At 39.0% G+C, this 13,637-nt stretch overlaps 1 protein-coding gene across 2 annotated transcripts; it reads right to left on the reverse strand.

The window, feature by feature from the left end:
- Positions 1-2,913: 2,913 nt before the first annotated feature.
- LOC146324702 (uncharacterized) lies at positions 2,914-6,761 on the reverse strand. 2 transcript variants are annotated; one of them, XM_084720315.1, is made up of 6 exons: positions 6,649-6,761; positions 6,197-6,526; positions 3,740-4,057; positions 3,287-3,394; positions 3,170-3,204; positions 2,914-3,085 (listed from the first exon to the last, which is right to left on the reverse strand). In XM_084720315.1, exons 1-6 carry the CDS (start codon positions 6,686-6,688, stop codon positions 2,975-2,977), a joined length of 942 nt encoding a protein of 313 aa, XP_084576441.1. In that variant the 5' UTR covers positions 6,689-6,761; the 3' UTR covers positions 2,914-2,974. The 2 variants fall into 2 exon arrangements, with proteins under 2 accessions (XP_084576441.1, XP_084576442.1); XM_084720316.1 differs by having other exon boundaries at positions 6,197-6,523; positions 6,649-6,754.
- Positions 6,762-13,637: the final 6,876 nt, after the last annotated feature.

Here is a 13,637-nt window from a genome sequence, read left to right on the forward strand (position 1 = left end):
TTATTATTACACTGCTTTATAAAATACTCAATTCTGATTGGTCCTTTACAGCATCTGTATAGCTGAAGGTTGCTATGTATAATAGACTGTTGCTATGAAGAGCAGATGGTTGCTATGGACGCAGTTCTGATCATACCATCTGGAGGAGCAGTAAAATAATTTTTAAATCAACAAATTCACTTTTAAATCAATATTTTGTGCCAAATTATTGATATTTCTTTAGTAAGTAGCCATGTAATAATGATTATAACATTGTGAAATAAAGTCCTTCGGCATGATTCAAGACCAACATGTTTATTTCACAATAATGACCTGTTAACTCATACTTGTGATCAAGATGTTTTTAAAAATTAAACACAATTAAATGTGCTATCTCATCATCTAAAATAGAAAATGTAAAAAAATAAAGATAGAACAACAACAACAACAATAATAATAGCAATAGTAATTTATCATTATTATATTAACACCAACATCAGCAACATCAACAACAATTATAAAGATTTTTCCGATCCAGAGAAAGTCTAACACAACCTCTGCTTCGCCCTCTTTTTTCAGTTCTCTTCAGACAATCCTGATTTTTTTTTTTAACAAAGGATTTTATCAAAATATCAATAATATAACATTCCACTGTATAAAAGCAGTGCTAAATTGATCTAAAGTGTTCAGAAGTGGTGTTTGGCACCTTCCATGTGTGGCGTTCGGTCGCAGTGATTGGATGAACAAAGTTTCACGCTCAGGCCAATCAGAGGCAGAGTAGGGCGGATCATAGCTTCGCTCGAACCAATCAGAGGCAGAGTTGGCGAATACTTCGCTGCCAAAAGTATTCCAGAGAGCGAGAAACACTAAAGCGGGAAGTTATGAAACAGGGCATAGGGCTAAGCCTAAAAAAATATTTGCTTTTGGTTTAGGGGCTTTAATCCGTTTTGTGAAAGAAACGAATCTGATTAAAATAATCTAGGTTTTTTTTTTTCCACACTCCATCATAGAGGGCGGCGATAATGCACCTTAAAGCTGGTTGCCACCTGTCGCGCGACGCTCTGTTTTTTAGCCGTTAGCTTTTCTAAACTTGTGAGGAGTTAGCTAGCTTTAGCTGGTTTCAGCGAAGGAGTAACAAGACGAAGAGGACAGACATGGACAGAGTTTTGAACAATAACACAGGAGGAGTTGTTCACTCGCGTCTTGAAAATATTCCGAGAAGAAAAATCCCGGCAGTGCTGGATTTTCCCCCCAGAACCCGTTGATGAAAAACACCTGGTTTTAAGGTAAGACCGCTCACTTCGTCACTGCGTGTTTATGGCTGCTTTCATGAGCGGTGCGACCGTTTTGTAGTCTAGCTAAATTACAATCGATGCTATGTTGATAAATACATTTAGAGTTTGTTGAGGCTGTTTTTAGAGTTTCTCATGAGCGAACTTTTTTGTATGGTCAAAACTAAATCACATAATTTGAAGAACCGGCAGTGGTGGAAGGAACATTTAGATACTCAAGTACTGCACTTAAAAGGAGAGTCCACGCCAAAATCCTCTAACCTTTAGTGCTGTTCATCCATCTAGATTGTTTTGGTGTGAGTTGCTGAGTAGATATCGGCTGTGGAGATGTTCTGTCAGGAATATAATGGAAATAGGTGGTGCTCAAAGTGTGATCTGTTTGTTGTTGGAAAAACGTAATATTAAAGTCTTTCAGGAATCATGACCCAATTACTCAAGATAATCTACACACCTTGTTGTGAACAGTTGTATGCCATAATAATCTAAAAATAACAATTTAATTTAGTTTTTCTCTACAAAGATTAATGAAATGCTGAGGAATGAACATACTTTATAAAGTTTTCCTACACGCTTTAAAGGGATAAGAATCTTCCCGATAATGGTAGTGAATTGTAACCACTTTTCAAATAGAAAAAAACAACAACAGAATAAAAACATAACATGCCTCCATACTGTTCTTCTGGTGTAATCCAAATCTCCTAAAGCTTCAACATACCAAGGTGACTAAAAAAAATGTGCACACATGACAGTCTGAACTGTGCATGTGTGTTGAGACAGTGTGCAGACGGCATGTCTGGACATTAAGAGACATGGATTATGCCAGACAAGCAGTATGGAGGCATTTTATTTTATTTGCTTTTTGTTATTTATTATTATTGTTTATTTTTTTCCCAGTTGTTTTTTCCTTTTTTCCATTCCAAAACTGGACACCATTGACCTACATTGTTTGGGAGATTCTACAGCACTTCCTGTAAAACTCCAGCAGTGTTATGTGGCCTAAGAAAATAAACCCGACCCTCAATCAGCATGATGGTGAGCAGATAATGACGGATTTTTCATTTTTGTGTGAACTATTCCTGTAAAATCAAGAAGGCCTTGCAATTCCACTGTGAAGCTATGGTGACCTCTAGTGGGGGTATGCATCTTTGAGACAGTTGCTAACTTCTGCTTGTTATTTCTGCCTACTGTGATGTCTTGTAAGCTGCAGGCTTAAACATTAGATGAGGTAAAAATAACATTCAACAAGCTTTACCCTACACTTAAGGATACTTTTGTGTCTGTATGTTTTCATGGCCAGAGACATTGTGTTTTCAAGTTGCAAGTGACTTGGGGTCACAAGTGATCAACAGCTGCTTCAGTTTGAGCTTGGGAAAACTTGTGTGTAGGTCATGTTAATGATGGTAGACCTTCACAAATCTCTGCTGGTTGCATGTGGCAGTTGTGGTGGTATTGCAGTTGGTGCTTCACCATCGGTTTCCTGTTGGGGATCTGCACTCTACTGAATGGACTCTTCTAGTTTTCATTGTGCATCATAAAATGGCAGGCATGGCCACCTGGCACGATATCAGAGGCCAGATTTGGCCCGCTAAGCAGATTTGTTTGGATCTTGTCCTCAATGGACATTGAAATCACAGGAAAGATTTTGTCTGTTCAGATTTGAGGGACTTAAAGAACATCTGTTGATATCTGAATAATATATTTGGTTACGTCCTAACTGAACTGTACACGTTGTTATCCCTGCTGTGTGGATCGAGGTCTTGGTAGATTGATTCTTCACGTGTGGAGACTGCAGCAGTGTTTTCATAGATGGGAATCTGGAAAACAGACAAAACAAACTGTAATTTTACTGAAGTGACAAGCAGTAGCATGATGATTATTGAGAGATACAAAAAAGTTACCTCTGTGTTTCTGCCATTCCTCCTGGTGTTCACATCTGTGCAACATAAAAAACAACAGAGGTATTTTCCTTGTTTGTAATTATTTGTTGTGCAGATAAGAGCAGAAAGTTTACTCACTGTCAGCATGTCTTCTCTTCCATTTGTAGAGGAGCAGTAGGCCTACACAGACGGCGATCAGCACAATAACTACAGTCAAACAAACAGCCAGAACCACGGCATTACGTGCTGAAGAGACATAAGAGAGTAGGAACAACTGAACAAACAGTGACAAATCAAAACTAGGCAATGATTCATTTTCACGCACCTAACCTGGTGGGACATTATGCCATAAATTGTGTTGCAAGTATGCATGAAATAATGGGTGTAAATCAGAAGTTTCATCATGATACGATATTATATTGGTTCTTTGGACGATATGATAGTTGCTGACATCACAAAGTAGGGCTGCACAATTAATTGAAATTGTATCAAAATCGCAATATGGCTTATTGCTATTAATGGTGTGCGTATTGCTGATAGCTGTTGCTATTGTTTTATCGCACAAGCCTAGTGAAAACTAGAGTAACTCACCTCCTGCAACTGTGAGTTCAAACTTCTGGCATGTATTTTTGGCATCTTGTTTTCCCACACCGCACCTGTACTGTCCTGAGTCAGACCTGGTCAGCTGTGTGAAGGTCACATCAAACTGGGTCCTGTTTCTATATTGGATTTCGAATCTTTCACTCAAAGCTCTCTCATCGTTGGTGTCAAAGAGAAATTTGTCACATTTCTTCCTGCAGAGGAACTTCCTGTTTTGCGGGTTTAAAAACAGGAAGCATGTTATGGTGATATTCTCCCCTTCAGTTGCGCTGTAGATTCTGGTCTCTCCAGAGACTTCTTCACACAGCGCTGTTGAAAAGACAAATGGCACATGTCAAAAACAGAACTTAGGCAACAGCTCTATGGCAACGCTATCTAGAAAACAAAAAGCTTTTAAAGTGATGGTTCACTGCAAAATCAAAAAGCCATGTTTTTCCCCTTGCCTGTCATGCTGTTTATCCATCCAGATTTTTTTTTGTTTTTTGTGTTGCAACTCGCACCAAAACTATTGAGATGGATAAATAGTACAGTCCAGGGTAAAAATTTTGAAGTTAACTGTACTGTTAAAACACAATGTTACAATGGTAGAGGGCTCAGGGGTCAACAACTGTCAGCCATTGTGATGGTCATTGACCCAACCTTAGTCGTCAATGAAAGTGTAAAATTTTAGTGTCCGAGCTGTGTCAGTTTTTCCCTGTGCTATCAAAAACACTGTTGATGACAATAGTTTTATCAGATGAGAAATCCTAGCATTGTAACAACACTGTGAGGCAGTTATCATTAACCCAAAGACACATAAGTAGCTCCAGCTCCTGCCAGCCTGAAAACCAGCAGCCCGCTCTTCAGGTCTCTGCAGCTCTTTGACAACAGGAAGTGTTTTTTTGTTGTTGCACTATGAATAATCAAAAGGTTAACAGAGGCACCTTGCGATGAGCAAAACAACCGAGAGTCTTGTGTTTCTGTGCCACTTCCTCTCCCCAGCAGAAAACTATGACTCGTTAATATTTTGAGGAACTGCAGTGTGTGGTCACAGTTTAATAATTAAAATTACAGCAGAACTTCTACATTGACTCAGTATTGCCACAATAGAAATGTCCATAAAATCATATTTCCTGTGATTACCTCACAAATGCCTCACACACTTTTTTTTAGACCAGCAGCAACTATTGTACTGATTTTACTTAAAATTTCCAAGTAAAACTACACTTTCTGCCACACTGTTGTAGCTGGTTGATGTGTAGTTATTTTTAACTTCACAGTTAGATTGCATAGTGAGGTGGAAAATTTCTTTATGGGATAAAGAAAAAAACAGCACACATTTCCACTTTGTGTCAGTCCATTTTGGATGACCTCTGGCTTCAGAGAAGTCTGAAGCGTTTCTGGATGTTGTTGATGCGTGTCTTTCTCTTTGCATTAATCAGTCTTAGCTGAGCCCATGTATTGACCTTTATACAATTATGTGGGTTTTTAATGCAGTGCTGCCTGAGGGGTCAAATGTCACAGACATTCAATGTTGGTTTTCAGCCTTGCTCCTTTCATGCAGAGATTCATTCTGGATTCTCTGAATCTTTTCATCATATTGTGGATTGTAGATGCTGAAATCCCTACAGTCCTGCAGTTTTGAGCTGAGAAACATTGTTCTTAAACTGTTGACTATTTGTCCACACTGTTTTCACAAAGTGGTGGACCTCAGCCCATCCATACCTGTGAACGACTGAGCCTTTCAAGGATGCTCCTTTAACAACCAATCGTGATTCTGTCACCTGTTTACCTGTCGAATGTTCCAAACAGGTGTTTTACAAACAGTCAGTCAGCCTTTTGTTGCTCCTGTCTCAACTCTTTTTAAATGTGTTACTGGCATCAATTTCTGAATGAGTGTATATATACAAAAAACAATAAAGTTTATTAGTTTGAGTAATTAATATCTTATTTGTGTACTATACTCAATTGAATTTAGGTTGTATAAGATTTGCAAATCACTGCATTCTGTTTTTATTCACGTTTTTACATAATGTCTCAACGTTTTTGGAGTTGCTTGGACTGATTTTTTGGACGTTTTTGTTACAATACTCAAAAGTATATAAGGAGGGGCTGAGGAGAGTGTGGACCTGAATGACTGAGGTTCTGCTTTTTTTTTCCCATTGCATTTAACAGTATTAGCACATGTTAAACTATGTGAACACATTTGTTTAACATCATTCAAAATAGTTCACTTTTTTTTCTGCCCAAAGAGGAATAGAATCATTTTGTTAAAAATCCTGACTGAAGTGGTCATAATTAACTTTCTCACAATCTAAGCAAAATTATGACAAAAATGAGCTTCTATTAGATTGTTTTACTTTAGTAAGGCTCTCAAATGCACTCCAACTTAATTTTAGAATATAAAGTTTCTTGCATAAAGTGTGTCTGATGTGATTGTGCAGTCCTCAGTATCAGATATCAACTCACCTCTGACTTTGAGCTCGAACTCCTGGTATGAACCGAGTGAAGAAGAATTGCTCACACCAACTTTGTACCGTCCCGCGTCAGACTGTTTCAGCCCAGTGATGCCCACATGCGCTTTTTTAGTATTATTGTCATATCTAATCGCGTATCTGTGACTCCTTAATCTCACCCCATGTGTTTCGATGAGGAGGTCTTCTTTTGTGCATTCGTCCCTACAGAGGTAAATTCTGCTTCTTGTTGGCCGTGGCAAGTTGAATTGGTTATTGAAATCTTCGCCTTCCAGTTTAGTAAACTGAGCTTTGACAAAACCAGTGTTTCCATCGAATGGCACTGCTGAAACAAAGAATGATAATGAGGGTCAGATTCTGATATATCCTTTGGACTTACTATAATATGTACTAGTACTGGCAGTCGTGGTTGCAGTACAAGAGCTGTCAGTATTCCAGCAGTTTTACCTGATAAGAAGCAGAAGAACAGAACATGATGGATATTCATTCTGAATTTAAAAAATTCCAAAGTTTTAGGTGAACTGCAGCGACTTCTTCTCTCCGTCCTGTCTCTCTCTCTTTGTCTGAAGTTTAAAGGAAATTAATGTATATAGTTCCTCAGTGAAGTTGCAGCAATATTTTCTCCCTCCCACTCTCTCCGTCATTCTAAGACTTGAGCTGTTACTCAATATCTCAATCTAGTAAGCATCTTAAAATAAAGCTGTTGCTTCCTGACAACAGTTAGTTGTAAGTGGTGACCTAATACATTACCAAACAATCAATCAAACATTACAGCTTTTTAAATTATCCTACAAATAGGGTCACCTATAAGGATTGAATCACCTGGGCGTCCCTTTAGTACAGTCGGTAGGATGTACGCACAATGTATTGAAGCTGTTAGTCCTCTGCAGCAGCCGCTGGTTCGAGTCCCGCCTGCAGCTCATTTGCTGTGTGTCATCCCCTGTCTCTTCACCCCCTTTCCTATCATACCTTCAGCTGTCACTATCGTTGAAGGCAAAAAAGCCCAAAAAATAACCTTGGAAAAAAAAAATGGATTGGATCACCTTTATCACCTAAAAAATAGGTGATGAAGAATATGATAAATAAGAGAAGTCTTTTATTTAAAATACTCCCTCTCTGTGGGAATAGTGTTGCATGCTGATGCTGTGGCCGGTAGCTCCTTTAAATTTTGCCACATTTAATCTAATTGTTACCTCTTTATTGCTTAAATGTGTCACGTCTGTCATCACCTATGACAGAAATGCAATTATAGACATTGGAAAATCAAGCGAGGGGGTTTAGATTAAAGACCCAACACCACGAAAGGTTGTGTGACCACGTTGGGTGAGGAGGAGGAGGGTGGGGACAAGAGCCATTCTAACCCTGGTTAATGTCTGGAGACTGCTGTGCTCACATCTTACAGAGACCTGCTCCACAACATACTGGATCAAGGTGTTGCACCTGACAGACGGATCATATTCTGAGCTGACAGGATGCAACGCACAAGACTCCTCCAGGCTGAGTGGAGGTGGACTTTTGTATTTACAAACCCCAATTCCAAAAAAGTTGTGACACTAAAATTGAATGCACTGATTTGCAAATCCTTTTAGACCTCTGTTCAGTTGAAAACCGTACAAAGACGAGACATTTCACACTCAAACTGATAAGCTTTATTGTTTTTTGTAAATATATACTCATTCTGAATGTGGTGTCTGCAACACATGGCAAAAAAGGCTGAACGCTCAAAAAATGTACACCTGTTTTGAACATTGCACAGCTAAGCAAGTTAATCTGTAGTTTTGGAGCAACATATGCTGCCATCCAGGCATTTTTTTCAGGAACATCCATGCTTATTTCTGGAAGACAGTGCCAAGACACATTCTGGAGAGGTTACAACAGCATGGCCTCATAATAAAAGAGTACAGGTACTAGAGGTATTAGACTATACTAGAGTTCAGGCACTCCATGCTTGTTTGCCACTGAAAATGCCCTAGAATGAGCCGTTTATATTTACAAAAGTCGTCAACCCTTTTTGCATGGAGACCGCCATGTTGTATCGCTATATTTCTGCATTTTGTCCAGAACAAATAAACCAAATTCTGGCTCTCGATATGGCCTTTCACAATTTTCATGGGTTTTGTAGATGAGAGCTGGAAGATGAGAGTGAGATGAGGTGTTTTCAACCTGCAAGCTCTTCACTAGATGTCACTAAATCCTACACACTGGTCCTTTAAGACATTGACGTTGGTGTTTTATTCATACTGTATTTAGTGAGACCAGGCTGACAGAACATGTTGTGGTATGACAACAGCTCTTTGCTTTTTGTATTTTTCCACTGATGTAAAGGAAAAGTGATTACGAAAGAAAACAGGAAGTTTTTTTTTTTTTACTTGCAACATAAAGGGGAGTGAAAGGGGCATCTTTGCCCTGGGCAAAAAAAAAGAAAAAGAGTATGTTTCCTCTTTTCACCATTGGGCGATCGGGGCATACGTGCATCTGGCGTACAGTGAGAGGGACTGCCGTCTGATGAGGCTGCAGCCCCAACTAGTGGCTGGCGGCTGCATAACATCTCAGAGGCAACAGATAACTGGAATTGTGCATGAAATATTGATAAATAGTTTTAACGACTAGTATTTCTGGTGCCGACTAGTGAGGGTGGCGACGTTTAATTCTATAGTCAACTAATTGTGCACTTCTGTTATTGTTTAGTTTGTTCTTACACAGACAACATTCCACCTTATTTTTATTTTCTAGAACAAAACACTTCCAAACTGCGGCATTAATTTGAGCTGTCACCTGTCTAACCTGACACACCAGATGGCTTGTTACACAGAACTATCCTTAGAAACTGTTTGAAAAAGGGCAAGCGCGCTCAACAAACACTGTTATCGGTGACTGGACAAACTATCTGTCTATCATGTCTAACACAGGCTAACTTTAATCAGTCAGATCAAACATCAGATCAAACAAGAGCGAAAACATCTTTTCCATGGACACAAGCCTTCACTGCCATTCTTTGCTCTTCTTTCAGTGAGGAAATACTCTCCAGTTCTGATAACTGACTTTATCACAGTATCTATGCTAACCTCTGCAGGAGGCACCATTGTTTGTTCGAGACGAGTCGCTTCCATGAACGCTTCTCGCTGTCATAGCCCTGGTAATGGCGAGTGGCTGCATAACATCTTAGAGGCAACAGTTAACTGGTGTTGTACATGAATAAAATATTGAGAAATAGCTTAACTGACTTTTATTTTTGGTGTCAACTAGTGAGCGTTGCAATGTTTAAACAGACACATGAAAACAGAAAAAAACACAAGAAAACATCCTCATGAATTTGCCACCTTAAAATATTTCAGTTTATGACCAAATACATTCAAAACTAAACCTAAACAGACCTTTGGGTTATCAGTCCTCCCCTGATCAGAAGCAGAAGAACAGAACATGCTTGATATTGATTCTGAATTTGGTCCTGGTTAAGATATATACTGTACTATGCTATTTGTATAATGTATACACAGACTTTTATATTTCCTTGCTTTACCCCGTATCCAGAACTGAGCTCCAGCTTCTGAATCTTCTGATCATTTTGTTGTTTGCTGTAAAAAAGTTTATTATTAATCATGATCTGTAGCAATGGAAATACAAACAAAAAATGATTTTAATAATTCTCTCCCTGAGACTTTGCTTCTTCTGTTCCAGTTTTGACCATTTAATTTAATCTACCTCCTGTGAGTTCCCCAAGTTTATAGACATGCAGTACTAAATTATATTTACTGGAGTGGTACTTAAACAAAGAACAGGTAAATTTAATGGAGGGGTTTGTATTGCACTTCTCTTAAATGTCCAGCAGAGGGCAGCAGGTGCACATAGAGAACTACATAGTTTGCAGACTAAAAAAGTGGAAGGAGGAGAGACATGTTTGGTGCAGATGTACATGTGCTAAAATAATATACATTAAAAGTTGCTATATTGCTTAAGGTTCACATATTTTTTTATTTTATGAAATGGTTTCAGATTTCAGCTTTCAGAATTAAAATAAGTCCACCATACTACCTAAACTAAAACACCATACTTACCTGGAATAAAACACCCTGTAAAAGTATATAGATAAAAATATATATATTTTAATGTCTCCAAACTGGACACAGCAGATGGAGTGATGATGATGTGATGATGAAGGCCCCAGGAGACATTTGTTGCCTGAGTGTTATCCTTAACACAAGAGGCACTGCTTTTCAGGCTGAAGTCAGGGAAGAATATTTTGTAGAGTAAACCCCACAGATTATCATATAATGTATAAGACTGTAACATCATTATGATGAAGTCTTACACCGCCACTGATACAAGTATGTCGCCACTTTTAGGAACAGATATTGCAATTGTGATATCATTCACAATTAGTGGGAACAATAATGGATCATGGATCTTTTTCTCAAACTGGACTGGACAAACTGGACTTCCTGGATATATGGATATTTCATCTCAATGCCACTTTAAATAACATGCCCCCCTTTGCATTTTTTTTTTTTAAATAACAGTGTTGCAGTCCGTCTTCCTTTCCCTCCTCTCCAGCCACATTCCTCACATTTTCCCTGGGACTTCCAGTGCTGTTCTCCTGGACATCAGATGTTTTCCTCTCCCCCTCACCTGACTATCCCACCTAACTACACACACTTCTCACTTCTCTTATTAGGGCTGCGTTCAGCCCTGACAAAAGGTAGCAAAATGTTTATTTAAACACAAACAGTTCATCAGCCACTCACCTTTTGTTGCATGCCAGTTCATTACATTATGTTTGCAGCTGTGCTTCATGTCTTGGCTCTGTAGCGCCTGTTAGAGTTCTCTGTTACCTGAACCTGTTTCTCCCCAACCTGCTGGTTTAAACTTGCCTCTTTATTGGATTTTATTTTGGATTTTGGATTCTTTCCTGCTCCTTTTGGACTTGTCTGCCTGTGTTGGATTGCTGCCTTTGGTTTTGACCCCTGGCTGCCTCACCATCCTGTAAGCCTTTGTATTTTCATTTTGGTGTAAAGAAATCATTGAACTGCATCAAGCTCTGCCTCAGTTGACTGCATTTCCTTCCCCTCACTGCTTCCATGACACGTGACACAGTTTTAGGTTTGAGACAGAAAGATAAGGCACAAGTACAGGGTTGTATAATGAGATTAAGATGTAGTGCCCTTTTTGCTAATCATTTGCATTGCTGATAATGCAGCTCAGAACACTGATCAGAAAATTGATCAGTCTGTCCTATTTATCACGGAAAATCATCAATCAGTATCACACCAACAGCATCATGTTTAAATCTGCTGTAAGAAGTTGAACTGTTATACAGTTGTCATGTTAAAAATATATGTTGGCATGAAAATCACCCATAGATCAATAATTTTCTGACAGCATTCTTCTTCTCCTGCTGCATTTTTAGCAACACTGTTGCTTTTTGCCATGACATAATTTTTTTTTATATTTTCCATAGCTCTTAATTGTAGCAGCTTGTTCATATTGTTTGAAGTGGGTGGCTCGTGAGTGCTTCACTCTGTGGGGAAGAAAGGAAGTAAGCCTGACTTAACATGGCAAGTTGATAACCATCATTGTGATGGGTGTTATCTTTAATTGGGGTTTTAGGTTTTGTCGAGCAGCTCATGCAGAGAGAGCCTGGCTGTGTTGAGCTTCCTTCATAGCACAGCCCTCAGATATAAAGTCTCATTGTTGTTACATATAGCTGAAAACAGTGCAAAGACAAGCTTACAAAAAAAACAACAATAAAATCTGTTTAAACATTAAATATCCTGTCTTTGTATTGTAATCATTTGAATATGTGGGTTGAAAATCATCATCAAATCATGCAAAAACTTGCAGGTAATTGACTGAGTCTGCAGTGGAGGAAAGACCAGTACATTAACCCTCATGATGTCCTGGGGTCTTTTTGGACCCCAAACGAAAACTTTTTTCTGTCATAATATGCTTGTTTTTTCATCAAATGGTCTGAAAATAACGGGGGCTGTTTAATACTATGATCTTCACAACTAAAATAAATTTGAAGTAATTTGATTGAATTATGGGTGTTTTTTTTAAATTTAGTAACGTTCGTTGTCCTCTGGGGTCCAAAAGTACCCCACAGCAAAAGGGGTGCAAAGGGGCAAATTGTCATGCCATACTGCCCCCCCCCCACAGCACACACACACACACACAAAAAAAAAAATCCTGATGGAAGTTGACTTATACCAGTGTCTGATAATCCATCAACTTATTTGCCTTTGATTTTTACTATATTTGAAATTATTCAGAATTTCAGTTTTGTGAAAATCAAACAATAGCTATTATTTCATATAAATAAGGTAGGAATTACAAAAAAAGTGTAAAATTTGTATTAATAGGTTGGTCTGAAGTTGAATAAAAAGATGAAACACAAATTTGTGTGACAATGTTATGTTTTGTGCTTTTTAACAGTCAAACCAGTTGGGGTCCAAATGGACCCCAGAGGACAATGAATGTTACTCTGTCGGGAGGATGTTATGAGGGTTAAAGAGGGGAGGAGAGTACAGTGGAGTGTGTTGAAGGAGGGACTGCATCATTTAGAGAAGTTAGAAGTTCCTGGTTTACCAGTGAAGACGGAAGAGAGGCAGAGAGAAACCATCAGAGCCTCCAACATGAACGTCTATCACAGTTTGATGTGCTTTTTCTTACTCAGTGAGTAAAATCTGTTTCAGTCATCCTTTCTTTTTGTTACATAATTTTTCTTTCTTTATTTACTTTACATTTACACTTTTTAGAAAATGAGAAAACAGTTTCACAAGCGCTCTGTGTTTCCTCTCAGGCTTCATTTCATGCTGTTGGTTTCTGTGGTCAAACATGATCAGGGTCTGACATGAGTTTTTTTTTTTTTTTTAACCTTTTTTGTACTTGTTGCTCTGCTGTCTTTTATAGGGAGCAAAATGTATTGCAGTTGCATTTATTATATTTTAACTTCAACAGAGGAATCAGTTCTGCTTCTGCTGAGTTTGTTGAAGCTGCTTAACACAGGAAACTGCGAATACTTAAATAGATTGATGCACCGGACGGGTGGAGGGCTGTCAGAGGGAGGGGAGAAATATAGATGGTCTGACTTTTTGTTTTCTCTGAATTTATGAATATTTGTTTTGATCATGGGCGGCACAGTGGTGCAGTGGTTAGCACTGCCGCCTCACAGCAAGAAGGTCCTGACTTCGATCCCCCAGCTCCCCGGCTGGGGCAGGGCCTTTCTGTGCAGAGTTTGCATGTTCTCCCCGTGTCTGCGTGGGTTCTCTCCGGGTTCTCCGGCTTCCTCCCACAGTCCAAAGACATGCATGCTAGGTTAATTGGTGACTCTAAATTGCCCGTAGGTGTGAATGTGAGTGTGAGTGGTTGTCTGTCTATGTGTTGGCCCTGCGATGAACTGGCGACTTGTCCAGGGTGTACCCCGCCTCTCGCCCAATGTC

The sequence above is a fragment of the Lutjanus erythropterus genome, chromosome 6, assembly GCF_056507025.1.
Source record: "Lutjanus erythropterus isolate fLutEry1 chromosome 6, fLutEry1.hap2, whole genome shotgun sequence".
In the NCBI taxonomy this organism is placed as follows: domain Eukaryota; kingdom Metazoa; phylum Chordata; class Actinopteri; order Lutjaniformes; family Lutjanidae; genus Lutjanus; species Lutjanus erythropterus.